Here is a 24,678-nt window from a genome sequence, read left to right on the forward strand (position 1 = left end):
TGAATTTTCCTATTGGATGTTGGGCCCAAAAAAAAAACTCGTGACGGTTTAGTTACGCTTTAATAAGAGATCTTTCACCCTGAAAAAGAAGCACGTGTAACTTACATAAAGAACCGGTAAATTAATCTTTTCACTGAGGTGACGTGTTTCATTAAGCTTGTTTGATTTCATGTGGCGCCGCAAGAACCGACAGCCGGATGACGTCAAAGTTCCGCGAGAGCAAGTTAAAGCAAATTCCTCCGTATTATTTGGTGAATCGATCTCGCGGTACTTTGACGTCATCCGGCGGTCGATTCTTGCAGCGCCGCATGAAGTCGAACGTCCCTATCGACGCCCACTTGCTTCGCGTAGCCGTTTCAAGTGACACCATTGCACGTCATTCATCAACCGTCACTTAGTATCGTGAAGGTAAATCCGCCTTTTATTATATAATTATATCGTTATAATGCTTTAAATTACTGTTTTGTTATAAATTTCTAAATTAATGTGTATTTGTAAGACTAAAACATATGAAGATGTTTTTATTTTCTTTCTTTTTTTTGTTTGTTGTCGATGATAGGCCAATGTATTAGCCTATAATACCGCCTATATCAAAACTTTTTTTAATACATGACTATAAAAAGTAAGCTTTATCTATTGCTAACAAAAACCATTACTTTTTTTGCTAATAATTGATATCATTGTACCGTTTTGTTACCTTAGATTAGAAATAAATTATCTGCACCGGACGAGAGCCTGAGTCGCTGTTTGCGTTAAAGGTAACACTGTTGTCATGGATACAATCAGCTGAAGGCAACAGATAAATGTGAATGATGAGACTTTAGAGTTTTGTACACCTTTGGGTTAATATATATATATTTAACCCAAAGGTATACAAATAATAATAATTATTATTAATGAATAAATGTATTCATGTTTGTTCAATTGTATGTATGTAAATATGTATGCATGTATTTCTTTATTTATTTAGAAAATGAGCAAAACATGGGTTCTGGTGGAATGGAGGGAGGAGCCTCCCACCTATGATATTGTCCCTAAAAAGGACATACTAAAAAAAAAGTTTGAACCTGGGGATGTTGTGGATGTGGCTTATGAAGAGGAAAGTTCCCCGGCCACCATTATAGATTTTGATGGTAAAAGTTCAGCAAACAACAAGACTTAATCATGATATAGAAGATATGTATTTCCTTCTTCATTTTTGTCCCTTCAGAGAGCAAAGAAACCCTCAGGAGGAGGATGTTTAGGCTAGAGGGGAAAAGAAAAAATCAGCCATGTTTGCAAAATGATGCAAAAAGAGTAGCAAAGAAAAAAAAAGCATACACTCCAACTCAGTCCCCATCTCACTCCAAAACGTCCTCATCATCTGATCAAGAGCCTCCAGTCAAAAATCAAGTAATACCTACAACTTTTAAATGGCTACTCTTATTTTTCATTATGCTTATTTAAATCACAAATATTAATGACACCGAGATACTAATATTTTGTGTCCATCTTTAGGTCATCCACCGAAAGAACAGTATGTTGATGCAAGAGATTAACAGCATGGAGAGTCAAGCTGGAGAGCATTCAAGCCGAGAAACTCAACTTGAGAGAGAAATTCTTAAATTAAAAAAAGAAAATGAGAATCTAAGAGCACTTAATATAGCTCTGCAACAAGGTATTCTTTTTTTCTTCATGTATTTCTGTCTATCCATCTATATATTAATTTATCAGTCAGTGTGGTTGTCTGTTAGTAATCATTTATTTTGTATTTTTTAAGAAATTCTTCCAATGCTAAAGTGCAGCATAAACCAGGACACTCTTGTTGCTCAACAACCACAAGTTGCTCAACAACCACAAGATTCAAGCCAGAAGAATCCCCCTGAAAAGGTGAATACAAATATATTATATAGCCTATATTTACGTAAAGTGTTGTGCAGAAGTCTTAGAAGGCATGTTAACTTCTTCATGTTTCATTTTACTTTAGTAACAAAATACACATTTGGTATGTGTGATGAGGTTCAGTTCAGAAATAATAAGGAAGGAATAAGACAGGGGTCGGCTTGAGCTGGGACGCTCGTTTTATTCACGTTTCTCACAAACAAAACAAAAGCACGTTCACCGTGCATAAGCACAGCCACAAAACACAATTACTTAGAATATTCTCTCAATGACTCTTTCAGGTTCTTAGCAGCACACACACGAGGTCCCAGCTCGTCTCTTTTGCTGCGTCCGAAACCGCCTACTTCATACTATATAGTACGCGAAAAGCAGTAGGTGTTGGAGTAGTATGTCCGAATACATAGTATTCGAAAAACAGTATGTGAAAAGTACCCGGATGACCTACTACTTCCGGTTAGATTTTGCAGTGTGCATACGATGGACACTTCACTATCCCATGATTCCCCGGGAGAGGAGTTATCCAACGAAGAAGAAGAGGCATGCGGCTGTTTTCGCGCTGAAATGACATGATGTGATGACGACGTATGTCACGTGATGTAGCAACATGGCGGATGTAGTACGTCCGACTCTGATTCATACTACCAGGATTCATACTATACAGTACCTACTGTTTTAACGCCAAGTAAGTAGGTACTTCATCTAATTCAGTACCTACTATAAAGTATGCGGTTTCGGACGCAGCCTCTCCCACTCCGGTTTATATCCGGTCTCTCCACACCAATTACTGAAATCAGACACAGGTGTTCATCATCTGCACTTGATCTACTTACGCTCCGCTCTGTTCCGTCCTCTCTCTCCCGCTACAGACTCCGCAAAACCACGGCCCCCTCGCCACAGTATGATCACTCCCTTGACTATAAACATTTGGCACACTAAACCAAAATATATCACTTTTTTGTTGAAGAATCTAACAAGCCTAACACTTTTGCACAGTATGTAGTCAAAGTTATATGCTTTTAGATACAGTGTCCCTAACTTTTTTTCTTGACAGACACAGGGGCTAGGAATTAGTTCAGCTGTCCTGACAAGTTGTGGACGGGGGGGCACATCATGTTCTGCCATGGTGAAAGATCTGGCAGTGGCAGTGTTTGGTAGAGAGACGCTGGCCACACATGGGCTGTCTGGAAGGGCTGGCAATGCTAACAAAGGCGCTATGGCAAAGCCAGCTCTTGACAAGGACAAAGTTGTGCTGATCCTAGGTGAGAAAAATGTCCTGCTTTTTTTCTATACGCAAACATGATGTTGCAGTTATAGTGCAAAATTGTAATAATATTATCACATATGATAAGTGGAATTGCATTTACAGACACAGTACAAAAAAAGTTCCCTGATGTTCCAAAAAAGTTCATCAGGGCAGCACTAAGAGAGAAGTTAAATGATGAGCACAAGTTACGAGTAAGGTAATAATTTGTCATACAACACACATGCTCATGCCCTCTCTCTCTCTCTCTCTCTCTCTCTCTCTCTCTCCACACACACACACACACACACACACACACACACACACACACACACACACACACACACACACACACACACACACACACACACACACACACACACACACGTTAAAGATCTCTCTTTGTCTCTCTATCTCTCTCTCTCACACACACACACACACACACACAAACACACACGCTCATGCTCTCACTCACTCACTCACTCACTCGCTCACGCACAAACACGCTCACTCACTCACTCACGCACAAACACACATGCTCATTCACTCACAAACACACACGCTCACTCACTCACTCACTCACTCACCCACAAACACGCTTACTCACTCACCCACAAACACGCTCACTCACTCACGCACAAACACACACGCTCACTCACTTACTCACGCACAAACATGCTCACTCGCCCACTCACGCACAAACACGCTCACCCACTCACTCATGCACAAACACACACGCTCACTCACTCACTCACGCACACACAAACACACTCACTCACGCACGCTCACTCACTCACACACACACACACACTTTTTAAAATTTCTCTTTTTTCTTGTTTTTCAGAAAAACAGTGTAAAGGCTTCATTTAACGGATCAGAGCAACATTTGTCTGTGAATTGGACTCTGCTCTTACAGTTTCAATAAATACAATAAATAATTTGTGAAAATACATGGTTTGTTGTGAAGTTATTCCTCCTGCATGAATCCTACAGAAGACATAAGAAGACCTGTATAATTGCATATCCACAACAGTCCTGCAGGAACTTTGAATATTATATTTTAAAACCCTGCAGGAATGTAATTCCTTCATGTTTTCTTCACAAACTTCCTGCAGGTTTTCCTTAATAAAATTCCTGCAGGTATTCCTTCATAAAATTCCTGCAGGTATTCCTTCAGGAAAATGAGCTGAAAATCCTGTAGGAAATCCTGTAGGAAATCTGCATAATATTCCTGCAGGATTCCTGTAGGTTATTTTTGTAAGGGTGTCTTTGCCGAATTTTATTGTTAATGTTTTTAATGTTGAAGCACTTATTTAACATCCTCATTTAGGTCATAATTTGTTATATTTACATATTATATACTATATATATATATATATATATATATATATATATATATATATATATATATATATATATATATATATATATATATGACATCTCATCTAATGAATAAAAATAAAAAATAACTATCTGATATCTTGCCGTTCTTTTTATAAACTGTTAAACCTTATGAAGTGCTGCAAATAAAAAATTGCATAAATAATAAAAAAATCCTGACTGCTGATTAATTAAAGGTTCACTGAGGCTTTTACATGTACGGATGCACATGAAAGATAAAAGTACTATACAAGATCAGAGCTGTAGATTACTTCTGATGGTGTGTAACTGATAAATGAATTAAGCAGCAGCTGATGGGTGTCTGTCTTCCCCCAGAACATCTTCATTAGATCTGATTCTGAAGAGCTGTGAAACTCTTATGAGCTTTGAGATTTAGTCAAAGTGTTTTTTTCTAAGCTCTTTATATTTCCTGCAGTAAAAGAGGAAGTGTGTCCTGTCTCGATCTCACAGATTTGTTGTTCTTTTGGGAGCCATGTCTGACTGTGTCTGCCTTTCTCTATTGCCAGACTGTGATCACTGAGTCTGTTTTTACTGAGGATTCGTCTCTGCTTTACATCGCTAACAGTGTAAAAATATTCTGACAGATTGTATTTTCTGTTTAGCGCCCAAAAGCATTCCAATTTACTTTGGTTAATAATTTCATTATCCCAATGATCCAAATATTTATTGTGGTTTGTTATCTTGGGTTTTAAGGGCTTACTGAAATGTGTTGGGGAACTTAAATTTAAGTGTGACCAGAATTTAAGGGAGCGTTTTTGGAGTATTATTAGGGGACATCTGCCTAATTCTATAGTTGAGTTTTGGCTTGTCTCTGTCAGTAACAACTGAGCTAATTGTGTTTGTCTTTTCATATTGGGCTTTGAAATATTTAAGAAGATTTGAGATATGTGTACAGTTTAAATTTGTATACGCTGTTTTGATGTCAGTTGAAATATTTAACCTTGCTACCTTGAAATGTAATTTCATTAAATCAAACATACTGATCTTGGTTTAGATAAATGTCTGTCATAGAAACACTCCGATCTGCAATAATGTGATTTTTGGTGGTTATTTTGGAAAAAAGTTTGTTTGTATTTTTTACATGATTGAGTAGGAGTTTTGTTTTTGGTTGAGTGGGAAACGGAGACAGTCTCTTTTTAATGGAATCTGTCTCTATATGACTTCAGTCAATATGTCAGTCAATGTTTACAAAAAAGATTTCTAAGATAGCTTAAGAACACAATACAAAGAATTGCTAGTCATTGTTCTGCAACAATGTTTGTGTACACCTCATAATGTATGTTTGTGTGCATAGATGTGTGTATGTACAGTTGTGAGTATGTGTGGGTGTGTTTGAGTAGGCTCAATTTAAGTATAAAAGGAAAGGTCTACTCCCTCATTGGTTTGGCTACACTAAATGTGTTATTCTGGATGTTGTGGATCTAAGTCTGCTCACAATTGAGTTTTTATTTCAGTAAAGGCCAGATTAGAAAAAACACAATGGCCAGTTATTTTGCACGTCTGAAAAATGTAATCATGCGCAAGCGCAACTCAGCTGACATTGAGCCACCTCAAGAGACAGAAGAGGTCGATTATGGAAAAGACCAAATGAGAAAAATGTCTTTTTACAATCCACTAGACCCTGTGCCAAAGCTTGAATTCTATGCCAAAGACACATGGACGGGACGTATGAAGAGTGCCAGACCATCTTTAGATGTTTTGCGCAAACCAGTAAGTAAAACCCCTCTTTATGGTTAATTTTATGAAAAATGCATATCTAATTAATTTTGTTGACAATGCATAACGCAATCTTATTAACTAAAATTTTACAGAATATCTGTAAATTGATTGCTTAAGTGGTAAAATGTTTGAAGGTATCTAAGTAGGATTGATTGTACAATCGTTGTATTAATCTACACTGAAAAAACTTTTTGGTGTAGTAATATTTATTAGATCAACTTTCATAATTTCTACATAATAATATTAACATTTATTGAGAACTAGATTTTCCTAAGTAAAATTATGATAAATACACAATTAATTAATGTAAAAATGAACTGTGTGGGGATAGTACGTCGTATTAGATATTTTCTTGTATTATTTAACTGTTTTATAGTCACTGCACATAGTCCTTAAATAATTAAGTAAATTTAACTTAAACATATTAAATCCATTAAACTAAAAAATTCAAGTAAAATGTACTTAAATCAAGTTATTTTAATCAAGTTTATTTAATTATTTATAACACAAAAAATATGTCCATATAAATATAAGAGTCCATAGAAATATGTTAAAGAAAATTACAAACAGTAAATACGATTTATTTAAAGCAACACTATGTAGTTTTTTTTACCTTTGAAATAATTTTAGAGACATTATTTAGTGATAGAACAACTTTTAACTGGACAAATTGTACTGTTGCTGCAACCTGAGCAGCCTCCTAGCTGCTACAAGCACACTCTGAAAGTGGCGGTGGAGGGTAGGAAACACAGCCCCGCCCCTCCCCCTGCCTGCAGAAGAGTGTCTGATACCAGGCACTGTTGCGCTTTTCAACCACATGGGGGAGCTGTAAGTCATTTTTACATGGAAACTACATAGTGTTGCTTTAATATTTTTAGGACAGCAATACTTCAATTTTCAAAAAAAAAAAAAATAATTTAATAGACTTTACCTAGACGATTAAAATAAATCTAACTTCTAAAAAATAATGCAGTAACTTTTACTTAATTATTTAACATATGTTTTATCATGCATTATTAAGTAAATTTATTTCATTTTAGTAGGTAAGTTTTACTTAAAAAGCAGTAAATTTTACTTAAAAAAAGTTCATACAAATTGTTATGAGGATTTTTTAAAGTAAATTTTACAAGTAGTTTTTTTCAGTGTATTAATAACACTGATGATAGTGGTTCTTGTTGCTTTTTTATGTTAAAATTAAAACTTCATATATTCTTGTAAACAAAGCAAGGTGAAGAAGATCTTCCTCCTCCACCAGAAGATGAGAGACCTAAAGTCAAGCTTGTTCGCTTTGGATGGGTTCTGGGAGTTTGGGTAAGAGATAAACATTTACATACACAGTTTTTCTTCTTAAAAACACCCCCAATTTCACGTGTCTTTTAGAGTAGTGGTGTCTAGACTCTAGCCTGGTAGAACCATCCTCTGCTATTTTGCTTCGCTTCATAGACAGAGTCTGGCTGGGCATAATTGACAATCGTTTTCCTTCTCATGGGAGGGGCTTGTCTGAAGTTTAAAATCATTGGTCTAAACGTAAGCCAATCACATAACGTTTGGATATGATGTGCGTTATGCGCCAGCTCAGCCGCATCAAATTTCTGCTGTAAAACACACGCATGATGTGAAAACAAACCCATCGAGCGAAATACCGAAGTTAACATGGCTATGAATGACTTCTGCAGATTATGTAAAGTAAATCGGGCCAGAGCTAGTTGAACACTATCCTTACGGTGTCTTTCCACTCACGTCTAAGTGGAGGAATGCCCCTCTCTCCTCTCAAACTCTTCCACCAGACGGCCATAACCATATGTAAATTAAATCTTCCTACCTTTTTTTCTGGTTAATCAGGAACGTCACCAAAGAATGTTTGCCCACGCGTCCTCCACCATTAACTGTGAAAAATGAAATTTCTTTCCATGATATCTCGATTGTTGTGCACGTCAAGCTGTGCTGCACACAGTTTCTCGCTGACGATCGATAATAGTTGATAAATTAAACTTTTCCCAAAACCTGTCGGGAGTAGGGCAACAGCATAATCTCCATTCAAAATGTTTAACAAACACTTTTCTTGTTCGGGATTAAGTTGGCAAGTGCCGGTTCTCCACAACAGAGCAAATAGCTTTCTGTGCCTCCATGTCCACTACAAACTACAACCGTACATTCAGCGCTTAGCGTCTACGTCACGGCTCTCAGCCCGCCCTCTGTTCATTGATTCGCCGGTTGTTTTGAGACCTGAGGAAAACGGTTTGAATGGGAGGTATCTCAGACTGAGTACAGAAGCGTAATGAAATTTAGCGGAAGTACAAAGTCTGACGTAGTCAGGCTATCTAGACTCTAGAGTACACATTGAATTACAGAATCTGATAAGCTTTGAGGTGAAATAAAGATGCATAAAATATTCTCATAATAATTTCATATAAAAATATCTGTAAAAGTTTTAACATACAGTATATATATATATATATATATATATATGCTCAAAATATTCTATGTAAAATTATTAGTCCTATTTCAATATTGCTTGCGTGCTTGTCAACGTAATGGCAAAATCAAAAGGAAAGATGGATGTACAGCATACTCAACTATCGCCCCCTCCCCCCAATTTACTACGTGCCCCACAACCTTTTGCTCTGTCAAAATATTTCAGTTTAAATACTTACCGGTTCTCAGAAATTATAAAATATTACGTGTCAAACATGTTAACCAAAGTCACAATGCTAAATGTATAAAATAAGTATAATTTATGCGCTAAATTTAAATCTGCAACGTGACGCATCGTGAGACCATCAAACCACCAGTTTATTTGTGATGTTGTTTTAATTGTTTTTTTAAATTCTCCTCCTATCATTGCATTTGCATCAGGACCAGTTGTTCAGCTGCAGCAAACTGAGATGTAAAGCACGCAGATAATGCGCACATACTGAAATACAGAGATATTTGCATGTCCACTGAAATAAAAACAGTTCTGCTCGTCAACATTCTTCACACACTGGAATAGATCTGCGAATTTACATTTTTATGCACTGAAACACAGTTCTGTGCATATACTTTCATCACGCGATAAAATTTCTAGTATGAGAAAAAATGCGTTGGTCCAGGTCCGGACCATCGGGATCACCGGAGCAATTCCCGGCAGCCTGCTGACTAATTTGCCCTGCTGTTAGTCAGCCGCTTTATTGCTTCTATATACCAAAGTCAAATTTTCCGAATTTGACATTCAATAGAAAAATCATAAATTAGTTTCACTGCCCGAGCGAGCAGAGTTAAACGCCCCCTGCAGCGTGTAAAGTGTGGATTGATGAATGGATGAGTGATAATTTGACAGGATTCATTTTTTTGGCACGACACAATGCTTTTCCCGTATTTTATATACACATAATGTACAAAAAAAACATAAGAACCTTGCTTTGTGGACTGCGCGTTAATGTTTCTTCAACAACATTAAAACATGAAACGGGAAACAGAACATAGTACTTCACTTAGTAGCCGAATGATAAACGGTTCTGTCAGTGATTGATGATGGATTATGGGACAGTTTTAAGTATCATTTCACAGGTTACAGTCAAATCCCTGCTCAAATGAATGGAGCTCATTTCTCAATATAAAATTCCATTAATATTTTTTAAATCAGTTTTTGCATCATTCTCATTGCATTTACAGCACCGCTTTTACCAGTGGATGTCGCCAGCGTGCAATGTTCTGGTCATTTTAATTTTGAGAAAACTTCATTATTATGAGAAAGTATCCTATAAATATGAAATACAAAGTCATTATTATGATAAAGTTTCACATTGCAATGACATACCGACTGTTTGTTAAGAATATTAAGAACAATGTTTTCCCCTCAATTTGCCACATGGAAATATAAAATATTATGTGTTTCTTGGCATTTGAAAACTGGAACCATGCATTTTTTGTAATTCAAATATAATTAATATATTCCAAAATTAAACGCCTTAAGTTGGAGGTTCTGTCTTGGCCGTTGATAGGTTGATCTTTCCTTTCATCAAGGCAGAGGTTAGGGATCATGAGGGTAAAAAGGTTGGTGACCACTGCTCTAGAGTTTCAGAATGTATCAACACTGTCTTAAAGTAGTCAAGAATAGTCTAAAGCAATTTACCTAAATTCTACTGTCCACGTTTATTTTATATCCAACTGAAAGACCACCATATTTGGACCATGGATGCTGGTTCTTCAAAACTAAAGCTGGTACAACCACCATGGTTCATTAGTTTTCAATGCTGTTAGACTAACTATCAGTCAGACCAGCCTAGACAGGTTTAAAATAACAGAAATACTCTATAATCGTGTATGGCAACATTTATCTTATGTTTACTTTGTCTTTAATCATGTCAGACATATCTGAAGAGTAATTTTAAAACCTCTAAAATGAGCTTTGATAAAGCTATGTCTCAGATTTACACATCGCAATACTGAGTTTGCTGCTACAATGTTTTAGATTCGCTGTATGTTGAACATCTGGGGAGTCATTATGTTCCTTCGACTTCCATGGATCACATCTCAAGCTGGAATTAGTGAGTTAAATCATTATCTATTTCTTTCCATTAAAAATATGTCCAGATGTCTCTCAAACTATTTTGTTTACACTTAAAAGTCTCAAAGTAACCAAACATCACACACAGGAATTCCTTAAATAAGATATTTTACTTTACAGTTCTTACCTATGTCATAATCTTCATGTCTGTTACCATCACAACAATCACGGCAACATCAGTGTCAGCAATCTCCACCAATGGGAAGGTTTACTCTGGTGAGTTACAGCATCTTGTTATCAACTTCAGCTAAATATATATATTTTTAAATAATCTGCATTTTGTTTGGTTTTTCACCAAAAACAATAATAATCCTTAAATGGATAATTCACTACTAATGCTTTATAATATATATATATATATATATATACATGTGACCACTGAACTATTCTTTTAAAACAATGAATGAATAAATAAGTGTGTTGGTGAGATTCATATGTTTGCACTGTATGTTAATTATCCTCAAGTGTTTCACAATTATTTTCCCCTGAAAATATTAAAAAAGCAAATTGCATGCATTTTACTTGTTATAAGCAAGAAAAAAAATCATTGAGTAAAATGTAAAAGAAAAGTGAAAAATACTAAGAAAAATATAAAAATTAATTGTCACTATTTTTAAAGCAAAATTCAGATTCAATAATATAATTTACATTTGCCGATTTAATCACTAGTTTTAGTTTAAAGAAATAATTGAGTGATTTATAGACTAAATGCAACTTCCGGTAGACTTCCACATAGATTCGATATCAGCAGTCCTTTATTGTAGTTTATTTCTGATAACCAACTATTACACTGAGATAACATTACTGGCAGGCTCCCCAGTACACCTTGCTCACTAGTCTCGCCTTACTAAAGGTTTATAACACAATTTTTATTTTGAACCAAACTTTGCACATGGTATGGAAATGTAAATTTGAAAAATAAAAAAAACATATACATTGCTGTTTTACATACAGCATTGGCATTTTACTTAAAACATTCTAAAATGTGTAACCCATATGCTTCCATATGTATTTAGGTGGCACATACTTTATGATCTCTCGAAGTCTGGGTCCTGAGCTGGGAGCACCTATTGGTTTGCTCTTCGCATTTGCCAATGCCCTCGCCTGCGCGCTTCACACAGTGGGATTTTCAGAGACTGTCAGAGATGTTCTGAAAGTGAGACATCCACATTAACAAACAAATTGTTGTACCGTGTTTAATTTATTGTTGAATGGCTGCACACTTTGCTCAGAAAATAAATTAATAGAAGCACAGTAGTTCGTGGTTAGAATGTGAGATAGGATCCTGTCTGAATCACATATTACTGTGTCTTAATTTAATACAAAGGCAGTATAAATTTCATCCAGGAATCAATACCGCAGAAAACAGTGCCGGTTCTAGTCAAATTTCACTAGGGGGGCCAAGGAGGGGCCAGTGTTTTACCAGAGGGGCACATAAAAAAATGGCAAGAAATTATATTTAAAGGGACCATTTAACATGTCCGCCCCAAAAAAAAATCAATTCATACTCCACACTCCAAACAGACGGGGGCAGTATACCTCCAGAAAAGTGAGTTGGTCTATTTTAATTTAGCAGCTGCAAATTTAGCAGCATATATCAAGTTTGATTTACATTAGCAACTAAGTTATCATTAGTCACAAAAACAAAAACATTCGGTCTCATTAAAATTGCAATGTTTTCCTTGCGTCCACTTGGTGTTCATTATAATCGAAGACATTTCAAGCTTCTTAGCTAATGTTACATTTTAGCATCAGCTTGGTAGATAACGGGTGAAAACCGGATCGGATCCGTGGGTAGAGCTAACTATTAAACGCTAACAGCTAAGGATGCGCAATAATTTGCATGCGATAGTCTTGCGCTTCTCGTCAGTGAAGCCGGTTTCTTGATTCGCCATCAGCTGCTTTCAGATGGAGCCACATTTACTGCACAAAGCCGTAGTTCATGTACAAGCAATCGCAATGCCTATTATAAATGAACTTCTAGCAAATACTAACAGCATCTTACTTACCAATCGAAAACAAAAGTTGTCATTTCGGAGTCGAACCTCATTTCTTTCATGTCCATTAGTTGTCTCCAGCGATGAAAAGCAGTGCCAGTATTTTCTCTGGTTCGGTTACTTTATTTATCATATTTTATTTGTGATTCCGAGCGCGTTGTTCCCTGCAGCAAATGTTTGTGGTAGTGGTAAATGTCTCTTGCTTTAGCCATTCTTCCGCTCTCTTCCCTGAACTGAAATACGTCCGAAACCCCTATTGCAAGGCAGGAAGGCATCAAGGCATGTCCGAATTGCATTTCTCTGAGCTGCCTTCATGAATCTTAAGCGAACAAGTCAGCTGCCTTAGTTTTCGAATACAGCGGTAGTAGTAGAGGGCTGTACTCCCACACATGCGGACTTATTCGTGTATTGCAGTTTGGCTGGCGGTTATGTGCGTGGCCCGCATACCGCCTCCCATGGTCGAAACTGGTATTACAACACCAGTCGGGCTGTAGCTAGTAATTTTGCATGCTAATTCAGATTGATATTTCTGCAGCACTATACGTTGTCATTTTTTTAATGACATCTTTGCCCTTATTTCTTCTCATTCTTTTGATGCGTGTAGCTAATTTTTTTAAATCTTTTACCTCAATTATGACAAATGGCACCTTTAAAGGTTATAGGGGTGGTTACAGGAATTAGACTTAGTTTAATTAGGAAATATAACTAGTTTTAACAAACATGCCTTACTAAATACATTACTTGTGTGCATTTTGAAGCAAAGCAAAGGGCACTGGAGTATTTTAAAATATGGCATTGCAAGTTGTTTTCAGTTTGGACAGCTCTTACATTTATTTTAGTCTAGGACTAGTCTAATCCCTTTCCGGGAAACCGCCCCGTAAACTTTATTTTACTTTACAATCTTAGAAATATTTATTTAATACAAGAGTGAGTGCAGGTGCAAAAGGGGAGCTGGGCTCTTTTCTAAAGCCCCCCAACTGAAAAGCATGCGAGCCTACTCAATAAACTTTATGAAATGCAAACTTTTATAAAGACAAACGTATGTTATAGTTTACATATAAACACACATGGCTAGACAGTTAGGGACCACAATCTAATCAATATTTAAAATAATATATAAATTGTAAACATTTTTATATGTAACATTTAAGTATATTCCTCCAATTTTATGCACGTATATGTAAGAACATAATTACAGCGCTTTTTACAATGTGTAAACTTTAAAAAGTTAGCGAGATGTTGGTTTTGCCAGTTGTTTATGAGTAATAGCTATGAATGATCAGAACACGCTTAAGCAGCCACGTCACAGTAGAACAAGTGAACAGCGTCCCAATGTCAAGTAAGCTAGAGTCCTTACCAGTGCCCAAACCTGCATACACATCCTCAACATCGGGAGATTGGGAACGAATTGAGTCACTCGCCGAGCAGCACCGCAGGCGGCTACAGTGAATGGGAGCGCCGCTCTAATTTGCCCGCGTAGAACATTGTGTCGCATTAGTTCCGCTTTTGGCGCTCGCGTGTAAAATCGAAATAAATGTATACTTTTTTATTTGGTCAGCACGGGGTGGCCAGGGACATGTCTACAGAGGCACCGGCCACCCTTGGCCTCCGTGTAGAACCGCCACTGGCAGAAAAATGACATGCTTCAAAGTTCATTCTGATTAACAGCCAACAGATACACATCCTTATTGGCATGTTACATGATAACAATTTTATTTTTATGTGAAATTTACAATAATAATGCTTTCTTCTCTAAGTCAAACAATGCACAGATGGTGGACCCTATAAATGATGTCCGAATTATAGGGTCAATTACTGTTGTTATTCTCCTCTGCATCACATTTGCTGGCATGGCCTGGGAGGCTAAGGTATTCCATCCTCTGTTTCTACTTTATCTTCCACTAATAATTTCACATCTTGTTAGCAAAAATTACTGTTAATCACAAGTTCTTTTTCTTCTTTTTTTTAACCACAGGCTCAGATTCTGTTCTTCATTGCGATAGTAGTCTCCTTGGCCAGTTATTTCGTGGGGACAGTTCTTCCAACCTCCACAGAAAAGGAGTCTCTGGGATTCTTTGGCTACCGTTGTAAGTATCCTAAGCAAACATGTAATGATAAACTAAAGCTGCATTGAACCAGGCTGCTAAGTTGGTCTCTTGGATTGATCAAGCATATCGGTTGAATGGTTTAAGATAAATTTTAGGCATTTTTCATCAGGCTTGAAGACCAGCTTTCCAACCAGCTGAGAAACAGCTTGGCTTACTAAGGAACTAGCGGCTTAGTTGCAGTAATTTTTAAACTAATTAGACAATTTATTTATTCATAATAGTTTGTTACTTATTATCTATTTATAATAACATATTTCATGTAAAAAATTGTGAATGTAATTAAGACATTAATTTTTAACTAGATTAGGTAAATGTTTGTGAACAAACAGCTTTCTTGGCTTGAGAAAGCTTGGTCTAAAAGTTAAAAATAGTATAAATTTAAGGGTAGAGGGGGTAGATAGAACACAATTTATCTATTTGTGTGTGTTTGTTACCCTGTAAAAATAGTATAAAGGTACTGTCCCTGTGAAATTCAGCCTAAAGTACATATATGGGATAATATTTTGAAGTTGAAAAATTTCTGACCTTGTGGAACACTATTTTACACTAACACCAGACTATCTAGCTTATAAAATATTGGCGAAGTAAGGCTGCTGAACTGATTTTAATCATGGAATAATTATAAAACAGCTGAAGAACATAAACTAAAAAATGCCATTAGAGAGGCTAACCTATTTTTTTAATTAAGCATACAGCAGAAGCTTTTATTCAAAGCAACTTACACAAATGGCCTGCTTAACCAAAAATAGGTAGTTTTTACACATACATAAAGTCTTTTCCAGTGAGCTTATGAAGCGAAACACCTTGTAAATGTTAGGATTTTTATGCTTTATAGACAGTTGGTTTAAAATATGTTTGTACAACCATATTTGCAAAACAACCATATTTCGCTGCTCCTTACCAATCATATTCAGCCTGGTTTGTTGGTTTGTTTGGGCGGATTGCTTTTGCACCATAAGAGAACTGCTACAGAGTTGGTTTACAATCAGACTGGGACCAGTGGCGGAACTAGAATTTTTTTAATGGGGTGGCCAGGGGGTGGCCAAAGCTACTTTAGGGGGTCCATAGTCCATAAAAGAAAATGACGTGTAACCATGTATCAAGAAAGCATAAATGAATCTTTTGATCGCATTAGATGTAAACATAATAAGGGTTAATTTAAAATCTTTCTACTGTATTTCTTACATCTGATTTAATGTCTGTTAAAGGGATTCACCCAAAAATGAAAATTCTGTCATCATTTACACACCCTTATGTTGTTCTAAACCTGTATTTTATTTTAATAAACACAAAAGAAGATATTTTGATAAATGATGGTAAGCACACAATTAATGGTATATCCATTGAATTCCATCATGTTGTTTTTATTCCTACTATGGAAGTCAATGGTTACAGCTGTGTGCATAAACCTTAAACTTACTTCAAACTTACTTTAATCCAAACACAAAGGATGTTTGGATTAATCTTTATTTACGAAGATACAGAAGATGCAAAAGTTTTCTTTTTTCTTTTCATATTTAGTTAACTTTAATGACAGAGAGACTTCAACAAGTTAAGACCAAATGCAATAAAATGTTTATTCGTTTAAGACGTACAGTAACCAAATGTTTAGTATGAAAATCACCAAGACAGCTATTTTGACATATGAGCATTTGTCCGTTAAAGCCTAAAAGACGCGAACAGTTATGGATATGGATATGCGCGTCGCGCTTTCAAGTTCAATGTGGCAATTCAGTCGAATTAACAATCATACAAAAGCCTATAAAGATCACGTCAAGAATGAAAACATGGTGTTGGGTTTTGTTGTAAAACGAAATTCCAATCTTAGACTTTATTCAGTCCACAAGACAATGACACACTTCGTGCCTTTATACGCTGAAATCATGTAGCAATTTACGATTTCACTTACATAATTTAAAAGGAGACATTCCAAGCATTATGTAGACATTTATCTTTTGTTTGTATGACAAGTATTCGTTAAGTTACAGTTTATTTTTCTGACGCGTTTCTTAAAGGACTTCACTGAGTGAGAGAGAATTGAAGGCGCATCATGTTTATTTTCTTAATTTGGCGAAAAGCACAACATTCAAGTTTTTATTGGGAGTGGACAGAAAAAAACTAAATACTTTAACGTTTTAAAATGATGTATAAATCATATCTGTATGTCCAAAATAAGCAGAGTAATCCAAGTCTCTTTGCGCAGTGATTGAAAAATAAAGAGTTTGCTGCACTGCCGCACGTCGAAAATAAACATACCGATTAAGTGAAAGTAGCTCATTAAATTTGGGGTGGCACACGGGGTGGGACTAACTTGTCCAGGTGGTCTCTGGTCTTGTTTTGGTTCGGATCCAAGTGTGACTGCCATATTTCCTTTTGTGTAAACCAGGAAATGGGAGCAAACACTCAGGTGTGAAAACAAACACCCTTAAAATTGACATCGCAACACTTTAATATCATCATATCGCTCAGCCTTACATATTTGTACTCACCTCTAAGACTTTTTCTCTTTTCTTCATCCTCCATAGTCTTAAAGTATATTTCTGTATTCTACTTTTTAATGCGGGCAGTATAGCAAGATTAAGGTTGATCTGTTTATTAATAAGTTCAATGTCTTAACTATCTAGAACAGGGTTCCTCAAATCTTACCCTGGAGGTCCGGAGCACTGCAGAGTTTAGCTCCAACCCTAATTAAGCTTACCCACCTGTGATTTTTAAGTGATCATGAAGACCTTGATTATCTTGCTCAGGTGTGTTTGATCATGGTTGGAGCTAAACTCTGCAGTGCTCCGGACCTCCAGGGTAAGATTTGAAGAAGGAGGATCTAGAACATGTATAAAGTATAGATGCAATGGGCTTTTATGTTCATCCACCTTTCACAATCATACTTGTTGAAAATCACCACTGTTAAAAGCTTAGTAAGCCGCTGTTCAGTTGTAACCACAAGCTACACCACACAGACAATTTCAAGTTTTGCTGATGACAATCATAGCTTTGCTGGTCCAGTATACATAGATGACAAATAACAAGGCAGCACAAACCTGGCCAAACATGGAAAATGGATCCTTGAGACTTGTCTTATGTTTCTTTTACAGCAATGATTGTACATTGTTTTAATAAATAAACCTTTAAGGAATACTGCCAAGCTACATCATCAATTTGAATCCTTATTGTAGGTTAATTGAGAAAAGAAGAGCCATAACACTTGGTAATGAAACAGCCAAACATGACCAAAATTTTGTTTCTCCAGCTGAGGTCTTTGTCTCGAATCTACTGCCTTCATACCGAGGCCCGAATGGGTACTTCTTCAAGTTATTTGCCATTTTCTTTCCTGCTGCCACAGGAATTCTGTCTGGTGTCAACATCTGTGGGGATCTCAAGGTATTTTTGTATTTATAGTATTATGTGAACAGATAAAAGGAAACTATTTAAAATGGCAGAGATAATGTATATTTTAAAACAGTTAAACATGTTATTTAGGATCCAACAGGTGGAATTCCAAAAGGGACACTGCTGGCCATACTCTGTACCACTTTGAGCTATTTGTTAATCTCAGTGACATGTGGTGAGACAACATTTTCCTTTTTTTTCCTTTTTTGTAAATCTTTTGATTTTGACTTGATTAAATGTAATGAAATATGTATCTAATTATTTTGGGGAAAAAACACTTGTAGTCTTTATGACTAAATTGGCTTATTATCTTCTTCAGGTGCAACTGTTGTAAGGGACGCTTCTGGCATTATAAATGATAGTTTATCACTCAACTCTTCAGTCCAATGCAGCGGTCTGGGCTGTAAACTAGGCTGGAATTTTGACAATTGTGAAAAGAACCAAACCTGTACCTATGGACTTGCAAACAATTTTCAGGTGATTGCTTTAGTTATTCTAAAACCAAAACAAACAAACAAACTTGTCTTAGTTTTGGTCACACTAGACTTGAATACTTCACTTTTGAACAAAAGCATGTGAAGAGGTGTAATTTTTCATTAAATACTAGCCATCAAATTCCTTACCTATGGTTTTAAGGCAACAAAGCATGTTAGTTATGCAATGATGCTTAGATATGGAATTAATTATTCAGCAAAGTTTAGAGCTAATCTAGGATTTGTTGACCTCAGTTTTATATTAATATGAGTTGTGTTGCACCACTTGCTTTTAAACACTGATTAAGAAATCATATATATACTTGTATTAAGCCAGTATTAGAACCTTAATTTTTACTTAAAGTCACCATATAGTCTTTTTATTTTATAAATGAATACTCATCAAAATAGCATGTAAACAAATGATGTATTGTTTGTTGTGTTTAGTAAAATCTTTTACATTTAATAAGTAAACAATAACGATCAGCTACATTCGCTTGTATCGCCCACAATCTTTGATCTGTAACTGGTCCCCTTGTAGTTGATAATTTGTAATGTGTAAAATGTTCCTGTGACAGAAATTTCTTCATACTTTTAACAGCTTGAATGTAACTCTACAACCTTGCCTCATTTAGTATAAGTGGATCTCTGAATATGCAAATTAGTCTCCATCTCCACTCTTTCGCACCACCTCACCATAGATGTATATGTAAATAAATGTAACATTCAGCAGTTTCAGACATGTTTAGTTGTGTTGATGTAATTTGTTACACATGTTTGTGACGTCGAAAACTTTCAAATCAAACTTGATTTTCACCAAAGGGGGACTTTAAAACCAGGATGGTTTATGATACCTTTCAGTTGGTCACTGACAGAACCTACAGTAGCTAAGCTATACTATATTTAAGCATTCTAAAGTTTAAAGGAATAGTCTACTCATTTTCAATATTAAAATATGTTATTACCTTAACTAAGAACTGTTGAATCATCCCTCTATCATCTGTGTGTGTGCACGTAAGCGCTGGAGCGCGCTGCGACGCTACGATAGCATTTAGCTTAGCCCCATTCATTCAATGCTGCCATTTAGAGATAAAGTTAGAAGTGACCAAACACATCAACGTTTTTCCTATTTAAGACGAGTAGTTATACGAGCAAGTTTGGTGGTACAAAATAAAACGTAGCGCTTTTCTAAGCGGATTTAAAAGAGGAACTATATTTTATGGCGTAATAGCACTTTTGGGAGTACTTTGACTCGCCTGAAAAGTCCGCTCCCCTTCTCACTCTCATAATGGGAGAGGGAGGGTGTTACTGCGCCAAGTCGAAGTACTCCCAAAAGTGCTATTACGCCATAAAATATAGTTACTCTTTTAAATCCGCTTAGAAAAGCGCTATGTTTTATTTTGTACCACCAAACTTGCTCGTATAACTACTCGTCTTAAATAGGAAAAACGTTGATGTGTTTGGTCACTTCTAACTTTATCTCTAAATGGTACCATTGAATGAATGGGGCTAAGCTAAATGCTATCGTAGCATCGCAGCGCGCTCCAGCGCTTACGTGCACACACACAGATGATAGAGGGATGATTCAACAGTTCTTAGTTAAGGTAATAACATATTTTAATATTGAAAATGAGTAGACTATTCCTTTAAGGTGGCAGTCCAACACAGTAAATTTAATCACTATGCAGGCAAAATGTTAATTTCAAGAATAAAATGACTTTTTAATTTATAAAAAGTGGCATTTATTAACTTTATTGTAAAAACAGTACAAAAACAAAACTGGAAAAAGTAAGGACAATCTATATTATATCATAATATTATATTCACAAGTCAATACTATTCAATCCACAAAAAAGACAAGTATTAAAAAATGCCTATACACACTTTCCAGCCCATGGTAAAGTAATTTAGATTCATTAATGATGTTGTTTAATGATTTGAACCATGATCTACCATGCTGCCTCTTCTTTCAATGAGAAATGAAATGTGAACTATACTTAGGCCTTAATCTATTTCTGTTGTGTTTCTAGATACTTACCATGGTTTCAGCAAATGGATATTTAATCATAATTGGAATATTTGCTGCCACTTTGTCATCAGCTTTGGGGTTTTTGGTGTCTGCCCCCAAAATATTTCAGGTAAAAGTGCTTGTTTCTTTCAGTACGGTCCATTTATTCACCATGCGGTACATTGTAACTGGTGTTTTTTGACTTTAATGGCACAGTGTTTGTGTAAAGACAACATCTACCCCTACATTGGATTCTTTGCGAAAGGTTATGGGAATAACAACGAGCCTCTGCGTGCCTATACGCTTGCGTTTTGTATTGCTTTAGGTATCATCAACATTGGTGAGTTCCTGTATATTTTCTTAGCTTTATTTCAGATATTTTTGTGTTTGTGCCTTATAAACATTAAATATTATATTGGACCTCTTAGGTGATCTGAACACCATCGCTCCTCTGATCTCAAACTTCTTTCTCTGCTCTTACGGTCTCATTAACTTCAGCTGCTTCCATGCAACCATCACCCAATCGCCTGGTAAGTACTTTAATATTTCCAATTGTAAACAAAATACTGTATTTAGAGCTTTTTGTATGATTTGTTTCCTAATCAAGTAAAATAAAATATTTTCCCTCTGAATTCCTGCAGGCTGGAGGCCATTATACCGTCACTACAATGCTTGGACTTCTCTGTTTGGCTCTATATTGTCTTTTGTCCTCATGTTTTTGTTTACGTGGTGGGCCGCTCTTGTCACTTCCACTGTTGTCTTCTGCCTCATAGGCTATGTGTCGTATAAAAAACCCCGTAAGTGCTCTTTTTTTGTGGTAATTACAAAATATTATGCATAATATTACATTTGATAATAAGTGATAGATATACACTAATTATATATACAATAAATATATACATATCATACATGTTCTTGTCTATGTTTGTGTCTAGATGTGAACTGGGGTTCCTCTTACCAGTCAGGTATCTACAACATGGCTTTGTCCTTCTCTGTGTCCCTGTCAAATGTTGAAGATCACGTCAAAAATTTCAGGTGAGGCTTGGAAGTTTTAAACGGAGTCGAATAACATGACTATACTTGCTACAAATCATATTTATGTGAGAAATGCTGTCCTAGGCCTCAGTGTCTTGTTCTGACGGGTCCTCCAAGTGTGCGCCCCGCTCTGGTAGACTTTGTGGGCACGTTCACCAAAAACATCAGCCTGATGATCTGTGGAAACATTGTCTTGGTAAGAACCATATACAGTACAGCGTGAATGAACTTATAAACACATTTCTTCCAGCTTTACTGCATGTAAAGTGGTAGAGAATAGCAGAAATTCACATATTTACAGTTAAAATAAAGTTTAAAAGCCCTATGATTTTACTTACAAATCTAAGAATGTGTCAGATCACAATTACATAGCTTTAATCACAATAAAGATCTGAAAAGATCAAGTCTCATCCTACATCTCTCCATTCATTTTAAGTGAGACTTCAATGTCAACAGCCATTTATGAGCATTATTAATGTATTCAAGCTAAGGTTTTATAAACTCACGTTATACACTACATTCTCCAGGCTCATGGCATCCCAGACACCAATATTTTAACAAGTCATAAAAGATGTCTGGTCATCTGGGATTTCACATAAAGTTAAGGATCATGATTTTACCATAGTTTTAAAGCACATTGGGAGTGTGTATTAGTATTGTTTGTTGTTTGCTTGTGGACATCTAATAGAGCATTTGGATCTGGAAGTGGTGGCATGTAACATCATACTTAACAATCATGTTGTTGTTTATGAAAAATGACAGAAATAAACCTGCCTGTTACCAGTGTAAAAGGAAAACACCACAGATTTTCCAATATTTTACTATATTCTTCCCTCAACTTAGAAAAATTAATACATAACTCTCTTTTCTCTTCACTTGTTGTACAGCGCATCGTGAATATGTTAGCATTTAGCCTAGCACCATTCATTCATTAGGATCCAAACATGGATGAATGTAGTAGTCACCAAATACTTACGTGTTTTACCTATTTAAAGACGGTAACATTAGTAGTTACACAAGTAATTATGGTGGCACAAAATAAAACGTCACGATTTTCTAAGCAGATAAAACATGAGAACTATATTGTATGGTGGAAGAGCACTTGGTTTGCAGCACTTCGACCTCAGTGCGAGGGCGCAGTAACATCAAGAGGGGAAGTTGTCAGGAGTGATGATGTTACTGCGCCTGAGCTCATAGTGCTGCAAACTAAGTGCTCTTCTACCAAGTCAAGATTTTGGCTTCGTTTTAGTCATAGTTTTTTTTTTTACTAAAATGCAATTTAGTTTTAGTCCCTATCGGCTTGTGCATTGGGCTTGTGGACAATGAGGGAAAGAAATCAGTAAACGAGAAATATGAGGTGATGCATATTCAAAACGCAATGTCGTTTACTTAAAAGACTCATTCAAAAAGACGTAGTGACATAGTGACACCACTATCTTACATTAAGTACACAACATATTTTCAGTCATTCATCCCTCTTTATAGTACATACTGTAGCATACTTCAATGTGAGGACAATGAAATTGTACACTTATTATCTTTATGTCTATCAATCTTATAATGTACCATCTTACTCAGGCAATCAGTACAGGACATCACTGGTAAATTTTGGCTTATAAAGTATATAAAGTTATGTACCAGCTCAGGTTAGTTGATCAAGTAGCATCAGTAAAACATTTGTGCTTGACTTTAAATTGAGTTGCGTGTTAATCGCGCTTCAGTTTTGTTTTAATTGTAGCATCACAAGTTTAACAAAGGATTCCTTGACAAAATCAAATCTGATATGCATATGTCTGCTCTTTATCTCTTCTCTCAGACCAGATGTTAACTTTTATGTACAGTTTATGACATACGTAGCAAGCTGATGTCCCACAAAGTAAATTGTTACCTAGGGATGTAAAGATTCAATTGCGGTACCCATTGAAATTGCCTGTCTTAAATCGATTCTGACTCGCAAGGCTGCTATTCTTAGTTTCATGCACAGCTTGTGCGTGTACTACGGCATTTGGTCAGTAGGAAGTCCTTATCAATCTAAAATTATTATGAGTCAGAGTCGTTTATGACGTGCATTTAAAAAAGGAACACTCGTTAAAAAAAAATCATTCAAAATATTCTTTATTATCATGAAAATACCTGAAACAATTTGAAGAACAGTGTATAAATATTCCTATAGACATTTCCTGGAATAGCCTTGTTAATGCTACTTCTTCTGTGGCACAAAGGGAGTTTCTGCATGAGAGCACCCCCTGGCGTGCTGATGTCACCGTAATTAATTCAAATTCATTCATTGAGAAAACGCGCATTTGCATGGTTAATCGTTACACCCCTATTGTTACCTCTGCGTCTGTGTTTAATTTTGAGCTATGGTGGCTCTACGCAACCCATTCATTGTTTGAAATCAACGTAAACGCGATATCATACTTCTCTATATGCGTTTTTTTTTTAAGTTTATTCCACTCTCTTGTGCTTTCAGGAAGATGAAAAGTCTACATTGCCCCAACACAGTACAGAAATGGTGGTTGACTGGCTAAATCAAAGGAAAGTTCGTGCTTTCTACACAACCTTTACTGCTGACAGACTGAATGAAGGGGCACATCATCTCATGCAGGTTACCTCATTGCTATCTGTTCCTAATATCAGCATCTTGTTCATTTCCTCTTCCCATTAGTCATGTTTGTGATGTTTTGTTTTCAAAAAGTGAATATGTGTACAGATTTATTAACAGCTTGCACCCGCAAGGCTTGTCGCGATAATGACTTTATCGACGTATCACACAATAAGTAAACACGACCTCTGTATTTTTTAGCCGATCACGATTGCCCCTCTCATTTCTGTCTACTGTCTGTTTTGGTAGAGTGGCACACGCATCTCAGGGTCCAC

The 24,678-nt window shown here is 36.1% G+C and overlaps 2 protein-coding genes across 2 annotated transcripts in view; both read left to right on the plus strand.

The window, feature by feature from the left end:
* Positions 1-727: 727 nt before the first annotated feature.
* On the plus strand, positions 728-4,127 carry LOC135783569 (uncharacterized). The gene is made up of 7 exons (XM_065294327.2): positions 728-1,133; positions 1,211-1,392; positions 1,498-1,657; positions 1,760-1,869; positions 2,933-3,140; positions 3,248-3,341; positions 3,966-4,127. The coding sequence occupies exons 1-7, from the start codon at positions 974-976 to the stop codon at positions 3,976-3,978; spliced, it is 927 nt and encodes a 308-aa protein (XP_065150399.1). The 5' UTR covers positions 728-973; the 3' UTR covers positions 3,979-4,127.
* Positions 4,128-5,926: 1,799 nt separating this feature from the next.
* The window catches only part of LOC135783568 (solute carrier family 12 member 3-like), a 32,143-nt gene continuing 13,391 nt past the window's right edge, over positions 5,927-24,678 (plus strand). Inside the window, exons 1-17 of the mRNA XM_065294326.2 lie at positions 5,927-6,232; positions 7,466-7,552; positions 10,695-10,770; positions 10,911-11,006; positions 11,807-11,946; positions 14,545-14,655; positions 14,763-14,874; positions 18,143-18,273; positions 18,373-18,457; positions 18,602-18,759; positions 20,786-20,893; positions 20,980-21,103; positions 21,192-21,293; positions 21,405-21,560; positions 21,699-21,798; positions 21,883-21,994; positions 24,272-24,406. Of these exons, the coding sequence (XP_065150398.1) occupies positions 6,002-6,232; positions 7,466-7,552; positions 10,695-10,770; positions 10,911-11,006; positions 11,807-11,946; positions 14,545-14,655; positions 14,763-14,874; positions 18,143-18,273; positions 18,373-18,457; positions 18,602-18,759; positions 20,786-20,893; positions 20,980-21,103; positions 21,192-21,293; positions 21,405-21,560; positions 21,699-21,798; positions 21,883-21,994; positions 24,272-24,406 (2,064 nt within the window). The 5' untranslated portion in view covers positions 5,927-6,001. The remainder of the gene's footprint in view (positions 6,233-7,465; positions 7,553-10,694; positions 10,771-10,910; positions 11,007-11,806; positions 11,947-14,544; positions 14,656-14,762; positions 14,875-18,142; positions 18,274-18,372; positions 18,458-18,601; positions 18,760-20,785; positions 20,894-20,979; positions 21,104-21,191; positions 21,294-21,404; positions 21,561-21,698; positions 21,799-21,882; positions 21,995-24,271; positions 24,407-24,678) is intronic.

The sequence above is a fragment of the Paramisgurnus dabryanus genome, chromosome 2, assembly GCF_030506205.2.
Source record: "Paramisgurnus dabryanus chromosome 2, PD_genome_1.1, whole genome shotgun sequence".
Lineage (NCBI taxonomy): Eukaryota > Metazoa > Chordata > Actinopteri > Cypriniformes > Cobitidae > Paramisgurnus > Paramisgurnus dabryanus.

Coding starts and splice junctions, on each gene's coding strand:
- LOC135783569 (XM_065294327.2), top strand. CDS start 974: ATGAGCAAAACATGGGTTCTGGTGGAATGGAGGGAGGAGCCTCCCACC. Junction 1,658..1,759: donor TAATATAGCTCTGCAACAAG/GTATTCTTTTTT, acceptor GTATTTTTTAAG/AAATTCTTCCAATGCTAAAG. Junction 1,870..2,932: donor AGAAGAATCCCCCTGAAAAG/GTGAATACAAAT, acceptor TTTTCTTGACAG/ACACAGGGGCTAGGAATTAG.